Below are 17101 nucleotides of genomic sequence, written 5' to 3' on the forward strand. Positions count from 1 at the left end.
CAAGGTTAGAATACATCAATCCTAAGAGGCTACATGCTGAAGAAGGGATGAGTGGGAATGGAATTAGAGAGAGAGAGAGAGAATAAGAGAGCCTGGGAGGGGGAGAAGCAAAGTGAGGAAAGAGGAGTGCACATGAGAGACTGCAACCATGAGAAAGAAACAGAGAGGGAGGGATATAGCTACAGCGCAGTGACCTACAGAGACAGATGACTGAGTGTGGTGTATTTAAGTGAGGAGAGGAGTGTTATCACTGTATCTTCTATCAAGGATTGCATTAAGATGGTCCCGTAGCTTTTACACTTCATATCTGGATATTTCTTCCTCCATGTGGGATGAGCAGCTGTGCTGAGCGAGACAGAGGCATCTGACATCGACACCATGAGGTACTCACGGAACAGAGGGAATGAGATAGTATGAGAGAGCGGTGTTTGAAAGCAGATAAAGAGAGGGATGCAGTGCAAGATGGTAGAGAAGAAAAAAGAAGAGAGGGGGTTAGTAGAGTGTGGGATGAGTGCAGGAGAGGTGTTTTCCTGGAAGTCAAGTTGGTGGTTTCTGAGTCTGTTGAGGGACTGGACATTAACCCAGATTCTGCTCACTTGAGGCTAGGAAGTTTGTTTTTGTTGAGAGTGATGGGTTTTTTCTTTATTTAAACTTGTACTATTTTTTGGTTTGTACTATAATAGAATCTTTAACTGTTAAATTCTAGCTTCAAATTCAAATTTGCATTTAAATCCATATACAGACACAATTACATTTCAAATATGATTTAAAAAGAAGCAAAGCAGATTGCACCTTTTTATTATTATTATTATTATTATTATTATTTTAAATATATCTTTTAATTCCACCACCCTCAACAGCTTTAGACAATTGTACTGACTGTTTCATCATTGATGGCAGTGTTCCATATATTCTGTTCTTTTTTTATAGTGTAGCTCCAGTCTTTACCGTCCTCGTGTGGACTGTCAGTAGAGAAGTGGCTCTCCATCTCACTCTCTGCTGGTTATGAGTCGGGGGCATCCATATATTGTGTTTCGGACAAAAGCAGCCCTGGTGTGAAATCTCTAGGAATGCAGATAAAGTGAGTAGAAAAGAAAGCTGAGGGGGGGGGGGGGAGAGATAAAAATCCAAGGGAACGAGAGTATATGTGAATATGGAATGTGCTTTGCAATAGCTCCAGCATTCATTTAGCTATACTCAAAAATAGTAATCTTAAATAAGGTCTGCAAAAGAAATATCAGACGTGTCTGCTCTGAAATAACACTAGAACTAGAGGACCTTCTCAGATTCTTTTCTTGCTTATAATAGAGAAAAAATAGAAAGAGGCAGTTTAAGGGTCAGTCAAGCCAACAGTTTGCAACGGGAAGTTCTTTGCGCTTAATTCATCCATGCAGTATAAAAAGGGAGACACAGTCCTCACAGAGCAGAAATGGAAAAAATCGTAATGACTTAACGCAAGCTAACTATTTCACTTCATCATGTGCTTCATGATTGCCCAGAATCCATTAATATATAATGGTATCTTTCTGAGTGTAATTATATTATACTGAAATTGACGACCCAGGTCCAACCTGCCGAATGTCAGTGTGACTTCCCATAAATATAACAGAAAGAAATCAATTATTTCCTTCTCTGCTGTCCATTTTTCTCACGGTGCTGAAGGGTCTTTCCGATCGTTGCAATAGAATGGCACGCAGCGCACCAGAGAGTAAGTGTTTCATCACAAAGTATTCTTCTCATCAATACGCTATTGGTGTTGTGGAGAATAACATTATTTTGCACATTCTGCATCAGTTTATTTTATTTGACAGGAAAAATCTGTTGTATGAATTGTATTAGATTGCAAAATAATGTAGGCTGCCTTTTCAGGATATGGATTCATAGTTGTTGTTGTTGTTGAGTTTCATAGTGACTCTGAGGATTTTAAAGGGTTTGTGTTGCATTTCCTTAGAGGCCTGTGTCTATTTGCTCCTCTCTCCAACACTTCTGTCTTTCTATTTTTATCATTCTTCTTTTTAAATGCTTTCCGGGAGGCATAACGTGGTCTTGGCATGAGAATACTGTCAGATTACCCGATTCTAAGCTCCCTGCTGGCAATTACACAAGCAGACACATAACAAGTGTACATTTTAATGGTGAATATATGTATGGAGATATGCTGGTTGACATATGTAGAGATGATTAATGAGTTATTTAACCTCATTGAATCAAATTAACAGAGATAATTTGTTCTCCTTGTGTAAATGTGAGTAGCTTAGCTTTTGAAAATACAATCTGTCATATAGTTCTGTGTTGAAGAGTAATTAAAGAACTAAATTCAAGACTGCCATCTGCATGTCGATGCAGCAAAGCTGTTAGATCAGTCTGTTTCATGAGTTTGTTTAGGCAGTTTAAGTACAGATTGGCATCTGTGTGCTGTTGTTTTCAGAAGAATACTTATTTTACAGACTCTCTAAATGAACAAGAATGTATTTTATTTTATCGATATCGAAGTGAGAACATAAATGACAGGTAGAAAGGGATTAAGAAGTGTCACAAGAATTTGAATTTGATTTACCTGTCTTAGCACCACGGCACAATGTGTGCAAGTGTGCAAACCAATAAACCAAGGGGGATTCAACAGGAATTGTGTGCGCTTATAGCATCGTTATATGCATTGTTTTAGCACATGATTTACTAAAGGAATTATGCAGATCTAATGGTGCAAACACACTTAAAATATTCACGCCAAACCCAGTTTGTCTCATGAAATTCTGTGAAAAATTTTTGCAATTAAAAATGTACATGCTGTGTAACACGTTTGGCTGCAGTTTTACAGTGAAAAAAGCAAGTAAGATGGTGTCATATTCATATGTGGATTTATGATGAATTTTAGATTTAAAAAAAATTTAAAATTAATTACAATATACCCCCCTAACCTAAACCTTTTGCCTGAACCTAACCAATAGTTTTTTTAAAATATACTGTAAATGGGGCATTTAAAAAAAACACATCCTTAACAAATCAACTCCTAAACGTAACCATTAGTGTTTTAAAATATGAGACTCTCTTACCATATCAATGCCTAAAGTTAACCAATAGTGTTTAAAAATGCAGGAGCAAAATGAAAAAGCAAATTTTCTGAAGCAACCATGTCATTTCGTGTCACTTCTATGACTCTGTCGTGTCACGTGTCAGCTTGAGCTCATGACTGGTATTGAACCGCGGTCCTCTGACTCTAAGTCCAACGCCCTATCAGGTGAACTACCATGCAAGTTAATCATGTTGGATTAAGTGTATAAATGTACAGTACATGTACAGTAGGTGGGTCTGTAATACAAGCATTAAAATGTATTGTTTGTTTCGAAAGAAATATAGCACGTACAATATATATGTTGCATTATTGTGGCAGACATCTAAAGCATTGATTAGACAATGCAAAAAAGTGAATTAAGAAGTCAATATATTGTTTGTTTTATTCCCATATCATTGAACATAAGCCTAAAGTAGACAGCAATCAATTTTGCAATGTTCTCACAGGACATGTTCTTACGTTCCACCTGTGGTATTTTTAATTGTCGGTCTATGTACATATGAGTCAGATGGATGCTTTTGTGTGTATCTCACTGGTTTTCAGCATCATAAATGTGCATTTGTAGGATGCTGTGTTAAGTTAAAAGTAGTTGAAATTTGGAAAATCGGGTCCAACATCACTTCATTCCGTTGTTTTGTCCAGCTGTCAAGAAGCTGTCATGTGTGACCGGCTCTTATTCTGTGGCTGAGCTACTTGTGAGGTTTGTTGAGGTGCGCTGACTGCCCACTGCTGACGCGGCTCATGAAAACACGAAGTTACGTGTCCTTCATGCTTGAATTGCTCCGATGGTAGGAAAATACTTTTATTACGGAATTTACCTATGGGTCAAGAGCCATGATTACTTGTGTTAACTCTTTATTTTAAAAAATATATATATATATGTTTTATTTATTTAATTGCACTAAATTAACATGTTAAAGCAACAGTCCTACGAATTAGACATTTCTTTTGCGCTGAAATACAGCATGCAGTTTTGCTTAAAATTGGCAGTATGTTGTGAAATGTGAAATGTATGACAGCATGACTGTCAGTTCCTCTGTGTATCTAGTCAGCAACAACCACAGTCTCGCACATACTTGCTTTGTAGAAAACTGTGAAACAAGCAACAAGAGCTGCTTTGATACAAAAGCTGAAATATCACAACAAGGAGTATTACAGTATTAAAGAGTCACTATCTTGTGATAATTCTGTAAAAGTGATGTTCTCTGCATGGGTTTGGCTTTTGAATCAGAGCTTTGAAAAGTTTCTCAAAGCCGTGACATCCTCACGTTCTCCACCTTACACTGCACATCTTCAACTCTTCAAGCCTGATTTCTCTCTGTTCCTCTGGTTATCGCTCTCGGGCTCTCCTTTGTGTGTTTATCCTTTCCTGTTTAACCCCACTGGTTTTAGATTAGATCCAACTGTGTGCGTGTATTTAGCTCATGGTGGGTAGCAGTGGGTGGGATTTTATTTTCAAGCACAGATTAGCAACTGAAAAGGGGATTCCATCCTATTAAATTATTCATGCCCAAGAAACGCTTACAGGGCATGAAACAGCATTGTGTCTCAATAAAAGCCTTATCCTAGACACCCTAGTGCGTGTGCGTGTTCACGTGCGTGCACGCGCATATTCACCCCAGATGATCCTAATGCAATGGGTTCAGATTTTTTGGCAACCATAATGCAAACTCAGAGAGATATAGACAGCTGATCTTAACACATCTCTAATGACAGAAGGTCAGGGGTTTGATATCACTTGTGCCAAATGCAAAGGAAACCACTACTGTAGAGTATATCAATGTAATTTCTAAATCTTTAGTTATTTACAGTGTACTACATTTGAAAGATAATATGTTTGATATTTGCCCATGCAAAAGTCATGCCACAATGCTAGGGTGTTCTAGGTTTTTGTTAGTTGTCTACTTTCTTATCTAAGCCTTTGTGATATTCTGGTCCCTAAATTTGTCTTGGGTCCCTCTTTAAATGAAAGTCTATTGGATTTGTCTTCCTGTTTTATCATCCTCCAGCTGAAAATCAAATGTCAGATGCTAAAGTAATACCTCTTCAACAATTTGAGTTATCATTCATGTCTGTAGTGTAAAGTGTTAAACAAAACAACATAGTGCCAATCTCAACAGATTTTGTCTTTGAGGGAATCACCAACAAAACTTTGACTGGTTTAGGTTTCTTACAAGTCAAAGTTTTGTTGGTGATTCGCTCAGACAAAACTGTTGAGATTGGCGCTATGTTGTTTTGTCACATGAATCAGTGTTTCAAAAGTTTAACCCTTTACTGACAGCTCAGACTGTCCTGAGCTGAGATCAGTTGGTTTAAATGAAATTAAACTATGCATAGTGTAAAGCGAAGACAAAACATCAAAACCTGCTTGAGTCAAAAGATTAGAGTCTCTAGTTTCATCTGAAATGCCATTTGTAAGTGATTTATCTTGAAACGGAACACTGTTAAACACTATGACCACTGATGTGGACTAAAGGGCTGTTTTTCCGTATAACCTATATTTACTGTGCATTATCACACTGATAATCAATGGGTTTATCCAAAAGCTGAAAAATTTTGCTTCACGAGGCTTTATATGGAGTTAGAATGAAAATAATGTGCATTTTGAACTGTTCTGAGACCAATGCAGACAGACATCACACTAGAGGTTAAGTCATTTACCAAAAAGGGAGCAAGGAAGCATCCCATAGCTTTCATTTGCAGCTAAGTGCATTCACTCCAAACCTCTGACCAAAAGTTCAGTTTCAGGCTGCAGATGATGTTTGGATCACTCAACATGTTTGGCAGACATGGGACAATGATAATCAGTACTTAGATTCAGAATTTATAATGCAAAATTGTATTTTAACATGGTTGGCAGTGATTGGACGACGCTGGCCATTTCTATCAAAAAGACTTGAGATTAATGGATACATATATAATTTGGTGTAAGCCCAGTCCTATGGTTCTGCGCTCCGATGCTTTCTTGAACCGTCAGATTCTGCTGGAGCTGAGCGTATCCCCGCCCAGGACGGGACATAAACTGGTGGAGATGGGGTGGGGGGTTAAAAACACAGAAGCATGCAAACAATGAGAGGCAGCTCATATATATATATTGTAAAATAAAAGCCAAATCAAGTCAAATCATTTTTATTTGTATTGTTTTTTTATTTGCGCTTTTCCCAATAAACATTGTTCCAAAGTAGCTTTACAGAAAATCAGCTGTAATGTCTGTGACGTCTCAAAAACATGAAAAACCAACACTCCTACACATAAACATAAACAATTTTATATATATAAAAAAACTAAAATCTGACTTTCTATAGCTTGGTATTATTTAAAATGTCACAACTTAGTCCCGATGTCCCCATATGAGGACATTAATTTTTAGGAATACTATTTGCTCTAGAAAAAAATTAATTACATTAAAAAAAAATTCATGTTTATTAGGTGCTACTAGTTACAAATCAAAAGGGAAATGAAAAGTGCACACAAGTTATTTATTGCATTTTTATTAGGGGCTACTGGCGACAAATCAAAAAGAGAAATGAAAAATGCACACAGCAGTTGTGCTCAGGTCTTAGGAGGTTAAGTACCGCATGAGCAATATTAATTGTGATGCTTGCCTTAGCAAACACAACTAAATACCAATATCCCCCAATATATTGTAGAATACTTGGATGATTCTTATAATTGACTGCCATTTTGAGATATATATATATATATATATATATATATACTGTTAAGAGCAGGAACACTCCTTTGAATAAATGTCAGTTTATCACCCTTTGTCCCAACTGAAGTGATATCTCTCTGCAAAGATAATGTAGTATTTGTGCAAAATGTTTGTTGGCGTTCAGATAAACATTACGCTTCATCAGTTTAGGTTTAAAAATTAAACTAAAAACGAATCTACTTTCCATTATCCCCACAGGTGCCTCAAGGTGAGATCAGCATAGTGTGAGTGCAAGCCCTGAAAGGGTCATAGGTTGGGGTCAGTGGAAATGGCCATGGCGACACAGGGGCTGGCGGCCCGGCTCTTGGTGCTGTTGGGCGTGGTTGCTGTGGCTCATGCCTCCATCTTTCTGTCCAGTCAGAGGCTGAAACCTCGATTCCAGCGAGACCGTCGTAACATCCGCCCCAATATCATCCTCATCCTCACCGATGACCAGGACATTGAACTGGGTGAGTGGAAATTGAAAACAGCCAGTTACATTAAGGATCATTAATGACAAGACCTCAGGACCTCTTTTAAACTTCATGCTATTTGATGCATTTAGGTTATAAATCTGATGCCTTTCTTAAAAAAAAGCATACATGTTGTGTTTATGTTATGATAGTGAAACAGTGGTCAGTAATGGATTTCTGAAGAGACTGTGATAGGTCAGTTGAGGTGATATTAGACTTCTTGGTAAACAGACTTCTGATCATTTTTGCTTGCTAGCTCACAAGACAATACCACAGATGATTATGCTTAATAATGCTTGATTATTAACCGAATCTTACCCTAAACTAGCTGCTTTCTCCCTCACACTAGTTAATAAACTCACACAAATCCCAGTAAGTCCTGTAATTTCCAGTCCATGCTGTTATGAGTACACCATAATACACAATGCACTTCTATGCCACAGAACTGACAAATCCTTTAAGATTTCAAAAGGTTTGGGGCTTAATGGGCTGCAGGTGTGAACTGGAACCTATTGGTGCTGTTAAAAGAGCATTCAGTTTTATGTGTGTATGTGAGCGTATTTATTTCTCTGTTAGTTAAGTGACAAAGAGACATCTCTCAGCAAACAGTAATGCAATTAGGAAGGAAAGTCCCCGCATCTCAAAGCATTGAACAACATTAGTTTTCTATGCATAGTGTGTGGCCAACATGTTCTCATTAGTATTTGTAGATATTGGTGTGTGTGGTTGTAGCATACATATATTTTTGACATTTCGTTAATACCATAGTGTGCAATATCAATGTATTGATAGCATCTAGAACATAAACACTTTTACATTCAAACAGCTTTAGAGAAGTACAAATGTATACAAATTCTTTGGTGTTTGAAGAACTGGAAGTTGCAGAACAATTGTGAGTAATAACCAGAAAAAAAAAAATGAAGATTTGGTGCATAACACTGGACTTTTAAATATAAACAAGCCCGGAACACACATACTTATTTCGGAACTCTAATTTTGAAATAGCATTTACCAAATTAAGCTTTTCATAACCCATATATTTACCAGAATAAGAAGTGTGTGTGTGTGTGGGGTGGGGGGTGGGCAGGTTGAAGTGGTTTATGAGGACACGTGGTTTTTAGGTTACAAACTGGTAATTACAAGGGTATTATGCTATAAATGTGGTTTATGAGGACATTTCTAGTGTCCCCATAATTCAAATAGCTTAAACATACTAAACGATGTTTTATTGAAAATGTAAAAATGCAGAAAGTTTTTTGTGATGGTTAGGTTTAGGGGTAGGGTTAGAGGATAGAATCTATAGTTTGTACAGTATAAAAATCATTATGTCTATGGAGAGTCCTCATAAGGATAGCCGCACCAACATATATATAATCAAATCATCAGATAAGGTTTTTTTTTTTTTTTTTTTGTATGTGCTGAGGAGGCACATTTTCATATAAAACAGAATATCCATTGAGGGTAAAAATATGGATAAATATTGTCAATGATGAAAGATTTAGATCTCAAAGTTTTTATTTCACCACAAGAGGTTGCTGTTATACTGAAGAACTTATCCGTGCCAACTGTAGAATCCTCCGGAGGAGGAACATGGAGGAATAAAAAAAAATCTATTGGCAACTATCAACCATTGATTGTTCCGATAACCAATAGTTCCAAAAGCAATTAACGATACAGATTCATCGGTAAACCGATATAACGGTCTGCCTCTAATTGTTATACTGTAACATCGACAGTCTTTCACTTATATTTCATACTTAATGAGTTACGATTATATTCAGCCAAACAACACGTGCAAATGAAAATACTTTTGGCAATCCCATCTGAGTGCCAATTATACATAAATATGCCATTAAAAAAAGTTGTTCTCTGACAAAGTTTTTCTATCAGTTACTGATGAATTGAAAGTCCCGCTATGACATTGTGTCCGAGTATTGAGTACTAACTTGTTGACCAGCAGTGGTATCCTGGTAAAGCTGTTCCAACCAGTTGTCAGGAGGATTTGTAAAGATTTCTACGTCTCTAAAGCTGTACATACAGTATATAAAAGTTTCCGAGAATTTGTTGTCTGTGTGTTCAGTGTCTATCCAAACATATAAAAATGTATGTGGAAACGTTAAGGATGAATATCTATGAATACTAATGAGATCACCCTTGTGTGGCAGAGATGTGCCTCTTGTCTCTCCTCTCCTCTCAAGGGCACTTGTCCGTGTGGATTCTTATTTGCATTGTCAATCCATACTGACCTTTGTGTGTAAAGTGCACTGAGAATTTTTTTCTTTTTTTGGTGTGTGTAGGTTTGAGTTTGCATGTTGACCTTTCTGTATGAATCTGTGGAGGTGTGGCGATCCTGTCTACAATGGCCAAATTGAACTAGACTTCCTGTCTCCGATCATATCAATTCTGCCCATTTGGCTGTAGTGTATGTATGTGTGTTTGTGAGAGGGGGAATTGAAGAAAGACAGAGAGGGAGTGAAAATAAAGGCGTTTGCAATGAAATATTCTGTAACCAGACACTAAATGCACTGAAATAGTACTACGCCATAAAGGAATAGTTCACCCAAGTATGAAAATTCTGTTAGTTCTGACAGTGGCAGTTGATAGTCATTCACTTTAAAGCTTAAAAGCCCCCAACAGGATCATAAAAGTAGTTTATGTGGCTTGTGCATCATATTGCACATCTAGGCATTTGACCCAAAATTTAAATGCATTGCAAGTTCTCGCATGGTGACCAAGTTCCCACGTTGCTTTTGACCAAAACAATTCACATGAATGATATCTTTACATTGCCACTGTATTTCTTGTGGGAGAAAGAGAAAGACCTAGTACTCTTTCAAGTAGGGCAATTAGTAGAGCATACTTGATGTGACCTTGAGTAATATTTGATATGCTCTCTCTTATCTCACTCTCTGCTCTCTGTCTCTCTCTCTCTCTCTCTCTCTCTCTCTCTCTCTTATCCAGGCTCCATGCAGGTCATGAATAAGACACGGCGGATCATGGAACAGGGTGGAACGCACTTCTCCAATGCATTTGTCACCACACCAATGTGCTGTCCATCACGCTCTTCCATGCTGACGGGGAAGTACGCCCACAACCACAACACCTACACCAACAACGAGAACTGCTCCTCACCCTCCTGGCAGGCCCAACATGAGCCCCGCACCTTTGGAGTTTACCTCAATAACACTGGCTACAGGACAGGTGGAGACAATTTACACACTTGTGCATACACACACTGTGCATGGATTACTCACTAAATCTCCCTATTATTGTCCCGTTGTCTCTTAGAGTATCATAAAGAATAGCATAAGGTTTACAGAAGATTACAGTAGATGCAAGAAAAGTAGATTAGAGCAGAATAAGGGGTCGATCATACAAGCTATGTGTATATACAAAGATACACAATAGCATGATGGTGCATAAACTCTCCCAAGCAAAATCAACCTGACATAAATGTAGAAATGACCTGTGTTATTAAGAGCTATAAAACATTTGTGACATTTCATTGATTGATCTCTCATTTCTGTTCTTTGAGAGCTAGTTCATTAGTCAGAGCTGAAAAATTTATTGTCTGTGGTGTTTTTTTTACACACTCAGAGATCAGTGAGATTTGGTTTGACAAGCCCTCAGGTCACACACATTTTCAAACTCACTCTCACAGACTCTTGCACGAACATTGACATAATCTGTCTCTAACAAATGATTTTCATTAAACTGAAAACCTCCGGGCGCTATTAGATGGTTGTGTGTGTGTGTGTGTGTGTGTGTGTGTGTGTGTGTGTGTGTGTGTGTGTGTGTGTGTGTGTGTGTGTGTGTGTGTGTGTTTGTGTGTGTGTGTGTGTGTAACAAAGACATCATGCAAAACTAATATATGCATGTAAACATACCACACCCAGCTGTGAATGTTCTTCTTGTATACTCTCTGAGGCACTAACCCTCAGTGGCAGTCCTTGAGGGAATTTTCCAGGAGGCAAATATGTAAATTAGTATGAAAGACCAAACCAATAAAAGATTGCAGTAGATTTAACCATGTTTTATTGGTTCCCACACAGATGATCTCCTCTCACTGATATCTTAAAATATCTGATAACTACCTATGTGTTATAATCTTTTCAATCACCAACCCAACACTTGTCAATACAGGAAAAAATATTAAAAAATAAGCGGAACAAATCACACAGTACCATCTACAGGCTAGGATTAATGCAAACATTTATAAGTGAATGGATGACCCCATTTCATGTACAGAAACATCTTCTTACCCAATACAGAATGTGTTAATGTACTCCATCCTCCACTGCTTCATTTAGTCGAATTTATATATGATGAAAGTCTTTTAAGCAAGTCCGTTCACACAGCGGCCATCTTTGGAATGCTCATGTAAACAAGCGCCATGCCAGTGTAGCTCCTATCTACTTGAATGGGGAATGACTAAAATCTCCAAACGATCAATGATGTTACGATCAAAGAACATATTTAGAATCAGTAGTAAAATCTGTCTACACTGGTATCATAAATTGTGCTGCTTTACCTCAGATTACGCTAAAAAATGATAAATAAATAAAAAATCCTGGCTTGTATAGCTAATGTGCATGCGTGTTTTCGAGTTGATTGACAGGCGATGTCTGTATCTAAAAGGTGATTGGCTCTTTTACCTGTAAGGCGGGATTCTTTTCTAAATCCAATGACCATTGGGCACTCCAGTTTCTCCCATTAATTTTAATAGAATTGACCCGTCTCTGCCAAATAGTCTTTGATATGATCCAGTTGTTCAGTCTTTTACGTGTCTTAGATCCTCCAATAAAATTTATTTCATCTATATTTTGGCAAATTTTGAAAGTTTCTCTTCACCTAAGGTGTTAACTACAAGCAGGCTTGATGACGCATTAACCTGCTACTGAAAGCCGATTGGCTTGAATGGTTACCTCTGATAATGATTGGTTATAAGCGCGGAAGGAGGCATATTTTTGGCATTCATACAGTGATTAAAACTCACCTGGGCAACTGTGCATGAAAGACAAATATAAAAAAATATATATATAAAAAAAATCATTAAAGACATCTTGGTTATGCACATTAGTAGGTAAATTGATAAAAACAACCGATAACTTGCTGCCACTGCTAACCCACACACACACCTGGCAGTGAGTCAGGCTTTTAGTGGTAACAGTGATCCATTAGAACACACATCTTCTAGGAAAGAGATCGGCCCTGACCAACATCCCCTCTAATGTAACATTTCCAACAGAAATATTCATCCATCTATGTGTTCACTGAGGTCAGTTTTCTATCTATGTACCCATTATATTTTGTCAGCTGTACATTTGTTCCCTATCTGTCATTCACTCGACGTTGTGTCGATGTAGTGACACTAGGGGTCACTCTTGGGAGCCCGAGACACCTCTGGTCTTTGATAAAAGGCCAATGAAAATTGGCGAGTGGTATTTGCGTACCACTCCCCCGGACATACGGGTATAAAAGGAGCTGGTATGCAACCACTCATTCAGATTTCCTATTCGGAGCCGAACGGTCATGCTCACTGAGCTGAATTCCCACGACTGTTCATTCACCTCTGCTGGATCGGCGCATTTCAGTGGCTTCTCCCCCCTCTGCACTGGTGCACTGCAGAGAATGCCCCTGGGCGCTTCGGCAGAAATAAAAGAGTATATTTCTCTAAAAGGGTATATATCTCTAAAAGAGCGGCACACACAGAATATCTTTTTAAAGATGCGTATTTTTAAAGATGCCTTTCCGTTTGTGTGTTATTCCTGGTTGCACTCCTTATCTCTCGCCCTCTGACGGTCAAGATCACTGTCTTTCGTGTCTGGGCACTGCTCACGCAGAGACAGCGTTCGTGGATGGGTCATGTACTCATTGCAAGAACATGTCCATGGCAACGATGTGGTCGCGGCTTACCTTTGTAAAAAGCAAGCCACCCCAGAGGCTCCCCGCCTCGGCCCTTCTACCCACGGGTATGAGGCCAGCGCGGCTAGCACTGGAGGCGATTTGGGGACCCCAATGGGACCACCTCCGCCGGGTATCCCCCCGCAGACCTCCCATTCCCCAGCACACTCGTCTGCCCCGATCGGGCTTCCGGATGAGTCCGCGGGCTCATCTCACGGCAAGTTCGACCTCTTATTCGGAGCCCGCGAAGGTGATGAGCTCTCGAGCGCAGCATCGGAGAGCGGGCTCGTCCAGTCAGACACGGAAGCCTCAGCTGGGCTCCTCCCTTCGGGTGTGGTTGCCCAGTCACAGGCTGACACGGAGATGACGACATGCTTTCCCGGGCAGCCGCGAGCGTCGGGCTAGAGTGGAACCCTCCGCTCTCCCCTGAACCCTCATGGCTCGATGATTGGTTCCTGGGCTCGCGGCACCGCTCACAGCCATGCTCCGCCCCCGTCCCTTTCTTTCCGGAAGTGCATGAAGAGCTGACAAGGTCGTGGGAGGCACTTTTTACTGCCCGGTCCCGATCTTTCAGCTTCCCCACCCTCACTACCCTCAATGGTGGTGCGGCCAAGGGCTATTCAGCAATCCCTCCGGTGGATAAGGCGCTCACGGTGCACCTATGCTCACAGAGCGCCGCCACCTGGCATGGGTGCCCAAAGCTCCCATCCAAGACCTGTAGGTTTACGTCGTCTCTAACGGCCAAGGCCTACGGTGCCGCTGGACAAGCCACCTCCGCCCTGCACACCATGGCTCTCCTGCAAGTCCACTAAGCCAAGGCGCTAAAGGAACTGCACGAGGGTAGTTCCGCCCAGGGATTGATGCAGGAGCTGCGCTCGGCGACTGACCTCGCTCTCCAGGCGATGAAGGTCACGGCGCAGTCTCTCGGGTGGGTGATGTCCACCTTGGTGGTCCAGGAGTGCCACCTTTGGCTCAACCTGGTCGAGATGGGAGAGGCCGACAAGGCACGGTTCCTTGCTGCCCCCATTTCCCAAGTTGGCCAGTCCGGTGACACCAAGGACTTTGCCCAGCAGTTCTCAGCGGTGAAGCAGCAGACGGAGATTATCCGGCACATCCTGCCCCGGTGCGGCTCAAGATCCAGCAACCCGTCTCAAGATCCAGCCCACCCCTGCGGCCTGGCCCTGGCATGGAGCCCACCACAGGAAGCAGACACTACCCATCTCGCTAAAGGCTTCGAAGCGCCCCTGAGACGGGTGACCCAGGGATGATGAAACCCGCTGCTCTGGAGCTGGTAAGCAGACCACTCCATCCTCCGGTGGAGGGCCTGGAGGAGAATCTTTTGTTACCTTTGCATTTAATTGCGCTGCATGCCCAAGTGGCTGCGGTACCCAAGAGTTCAGCAAGAGCGGTTTCCTTGTTCCCTGGGTCACATACCCGGTGTGCATGGCAGTCATCATGACCACCATCCACCACTCCATTTTGGCAGGTTTGGCGCTCCAGCGGCGGTCTCCCCACCCCTGAGCGCCCAGCTGTGGCACAAATCTGCCCCCGATGTGACAGTCTCCACGGGTCACGAGGACAGGCCTCTTCCTCCCCCGTCCCAGGCTGTTCCGGGGGTGATCACAAGGAGCCAGGTAAGTACTTCGATGTCCCTGAACTCAGCACGGCCACGACACGGTGTGGCACCTCAGGCTCCGCCCCGCCGCGATGCCCCACCCGCCGGTACATCTGACGAGATTGTCCCTCCGGCCGAGATAAAGAAGGGGTTTTACAGCCCCTACTTCGTTGTACTGAAAAAAGGTGGTGGGTTGCAGCCAATCTTGGACCTGCGAGTACTGAACCGGTCTTTACACAGACTCCCATTCAAGATGCTGACGCAAAGACGCACTATAGCGAGCATCCGGCATTAAGATTGGTTCGCGGCGGTAGACCTGAAGGATGCGTACTTCCACGTCTCGATTCTACCTCGACACAGACCCTTCCTGCAGTTTGCATTTGAGGGTCAGGCGTATCAGTACAAGGTCCTCCCTTTCGGTCTGTCCTTGTCCCCTCGCATCTTCACGAAGGTCGCAGAGGCAGCCCTTGCCCCGCTAAGGGAAGTGGGCATTTGCATCCTCAACTATCTTGATGATTGCCTAATCCTAGGTCACTCTCGTGATGTGTTGTGTGCACACAGGGACCTGGTGCTCTCGCACATCAGCCGACTAGGGCTTCGGGTCAACTGGGAAAAGAGCAAGCTCCTCCCGGTTCAGAGCATCTCTTTTCTCGGTTTGGAGCTGGACTCTGTCTCGTTGACGGCGCGCCTCACGAACGAGCGTGTACAGTCGGTGCTGACCTGTTTGAAGGCGTTCAAACAGAAAACAGCAGTTCCACTGAAACTCTTTCAGAGGCTCCTGGGGCATATGGCATCCTCAGCAGTGGCCACTCTGCTCGGGTTGATGCATATGAGACCGCTTCAGCACTGGCTTCAGACTCGAGTCCCGAGATGGGCATGGTGCCGCGGGACACATCACGTGGCCATCATGCCGATCTGTCACCGCCTCTTCAGCCCTTGGACCAACCTCACATTTCTACGGGCAGGCATGCCCCTAGAGCAGGTCTCCAGGTGCGTCGTGGTTACGACAGATGCCTCCAAAACGGGCTGGGGCACTTTTTGCAATGGGCACGCAGCCGCCGGCTTATGGATGGGCCCATGGCTGTGTTGGCACATCAACTGCCTCGAGTTGCTGGCAATTCTCCTTGCCCTGCGGAGGTTCCGGCCGTTGATCCAGGGCAAGCACATATTAGTTCGGACAGACAACACGGCAACGGTAGCATATGTCAACTGGCAAGGCAGTCTGCGTTCCCGTTGTATGTCATAACTCGCCCGCCGTCTCCTCCTCTGGAGTCAGCAGCACCTCAAGTCGCTGCGAGCCACTCACATCCCAGGCGACCTCAACACTGCAGCGGACGCACTGTCACAGCAGGTTACCCTCAGTGGAGAGTGGAGGCTCCACCCTCAGGTGGTCCCACTGCCCGCTTTGGTAAGCCCTGACCGAGGCACCTCTATAGACACGCTGGCACACAGCTGGCCCCCTGGACTTCGTAAATATACATTTCCCTCAGTGAGCCTACTTGCACAGACCCTGTGCAAGGTCAGGGAAGACGAGGAACAGGTTGTCCTGGTAGCACCCTACTGGCCCACCCAGATGTGGTTCTCGGACCTCACACTCCTCGCTACAGCCTTGAAGGTGTATGTAGCCGCTATAGCGGCACACCACGACACAGTGGACAGTAAGTCCTTAGGGAAGCACGACCTGATCATCAGGCTCCTGAGAGGTGCCAGGAGGCTGAATCCCTCCAGACCACGCCTCGTTCCCTCATGGGACCTCTCTGTATTTCTTCAGGGTCTACAGAGAGCCCCCTTTGAGCCTTTGCAGTCAGCTGAGCTTAAGGCACTCTCCTTGAAGACTGCACTCACTTCCATCAAGAGGGTAGGAGACCTGCAAGTGTTCTCTGTCAGCGAAACGTGCCTGGAGTTCGGTCTGGGCTACTCTCATGTGATCCTGAGACCCCGACCGGGCTATGTGCCCAAGGTTCCCACGACCCCTTTTAGGGACCAGGTGGTGAACCTGCAAGCACTGCCCCAGGAGGAGGCAGACCCAGCCCTGATGTTGCTGTGTCCGGTGCGTGCTTTACGCATCTATTTGGATCGCACGCTGAGCTTTAGAGTCTCTGAGCAGCTCTTTGTCTGCTTTGGTGGACAACAAAAAGGAAGCACTGTCTCCAAGCAGAGGATCGCCCACTGGCTCATTGATGCCATAACTATGGCATATCATGCCCAGGACGTGCCGTCCCCGGCAGGGCTACAGGCCCGTTCTTCCAGGGGTGTAGCAGCCTCCTGGGCCTTGGCCAGGGGCACCTCTCTAACAGACATTTGCAGAGCAGCGGGCTGGGTAACACCCAACACGTTGCGAG

At 42.9% G+C, this 17101-nt stretch overlaps 1 protein-coding gene across 4 annotated transcripts in view; it reads left to right on the plus strand.

Moving 5' to 3' along the window:
* Positions 1-17101, plus strand: part of LOC127419279 (extracellular sulfatase Sulf-2-like) — a 223310-nt gene that overhangs the window by 157568 nt on the left and 48641 nt on the right. For all 4 annotated transcript variants that reach the window (XM_051660559.1, XM_051660560.1, XM_051660561.1 and 1 more), the window contains 2 exons: positions 6987-7237; positions 10202-10441. In XM_051660559.1, coding sequence (XP_051516519.1) covers positions 7057-7237; positions 10202-10441 — 421 coding nt within the window. In that variant the 5' untranslated portion in view covers positions 6987-7056. The remainder of the gene's footprint in view (positions 1-6986; positions 7238-10201; positions 10442-17101) is intronic.

This window comes from Myxocyprinus asiaticus, chromosome 28 (assembly GCF_019703515.2).
Source record: "Myxocyprinus asiaticus isolate MX2 ecotype Aquarium Trade chromosome 28, UBuf_Myxa_2, whole genome shotgun sequence".
In the NCBI taxonomy this organism is placed as follows: domain Eukaryota; kingdom Metazoa; phylum Chordata; class Actinopteri; order Cypriniformes; family Catostomidae; genus Myxocyprinus; species Myxocyprinus asiaticus.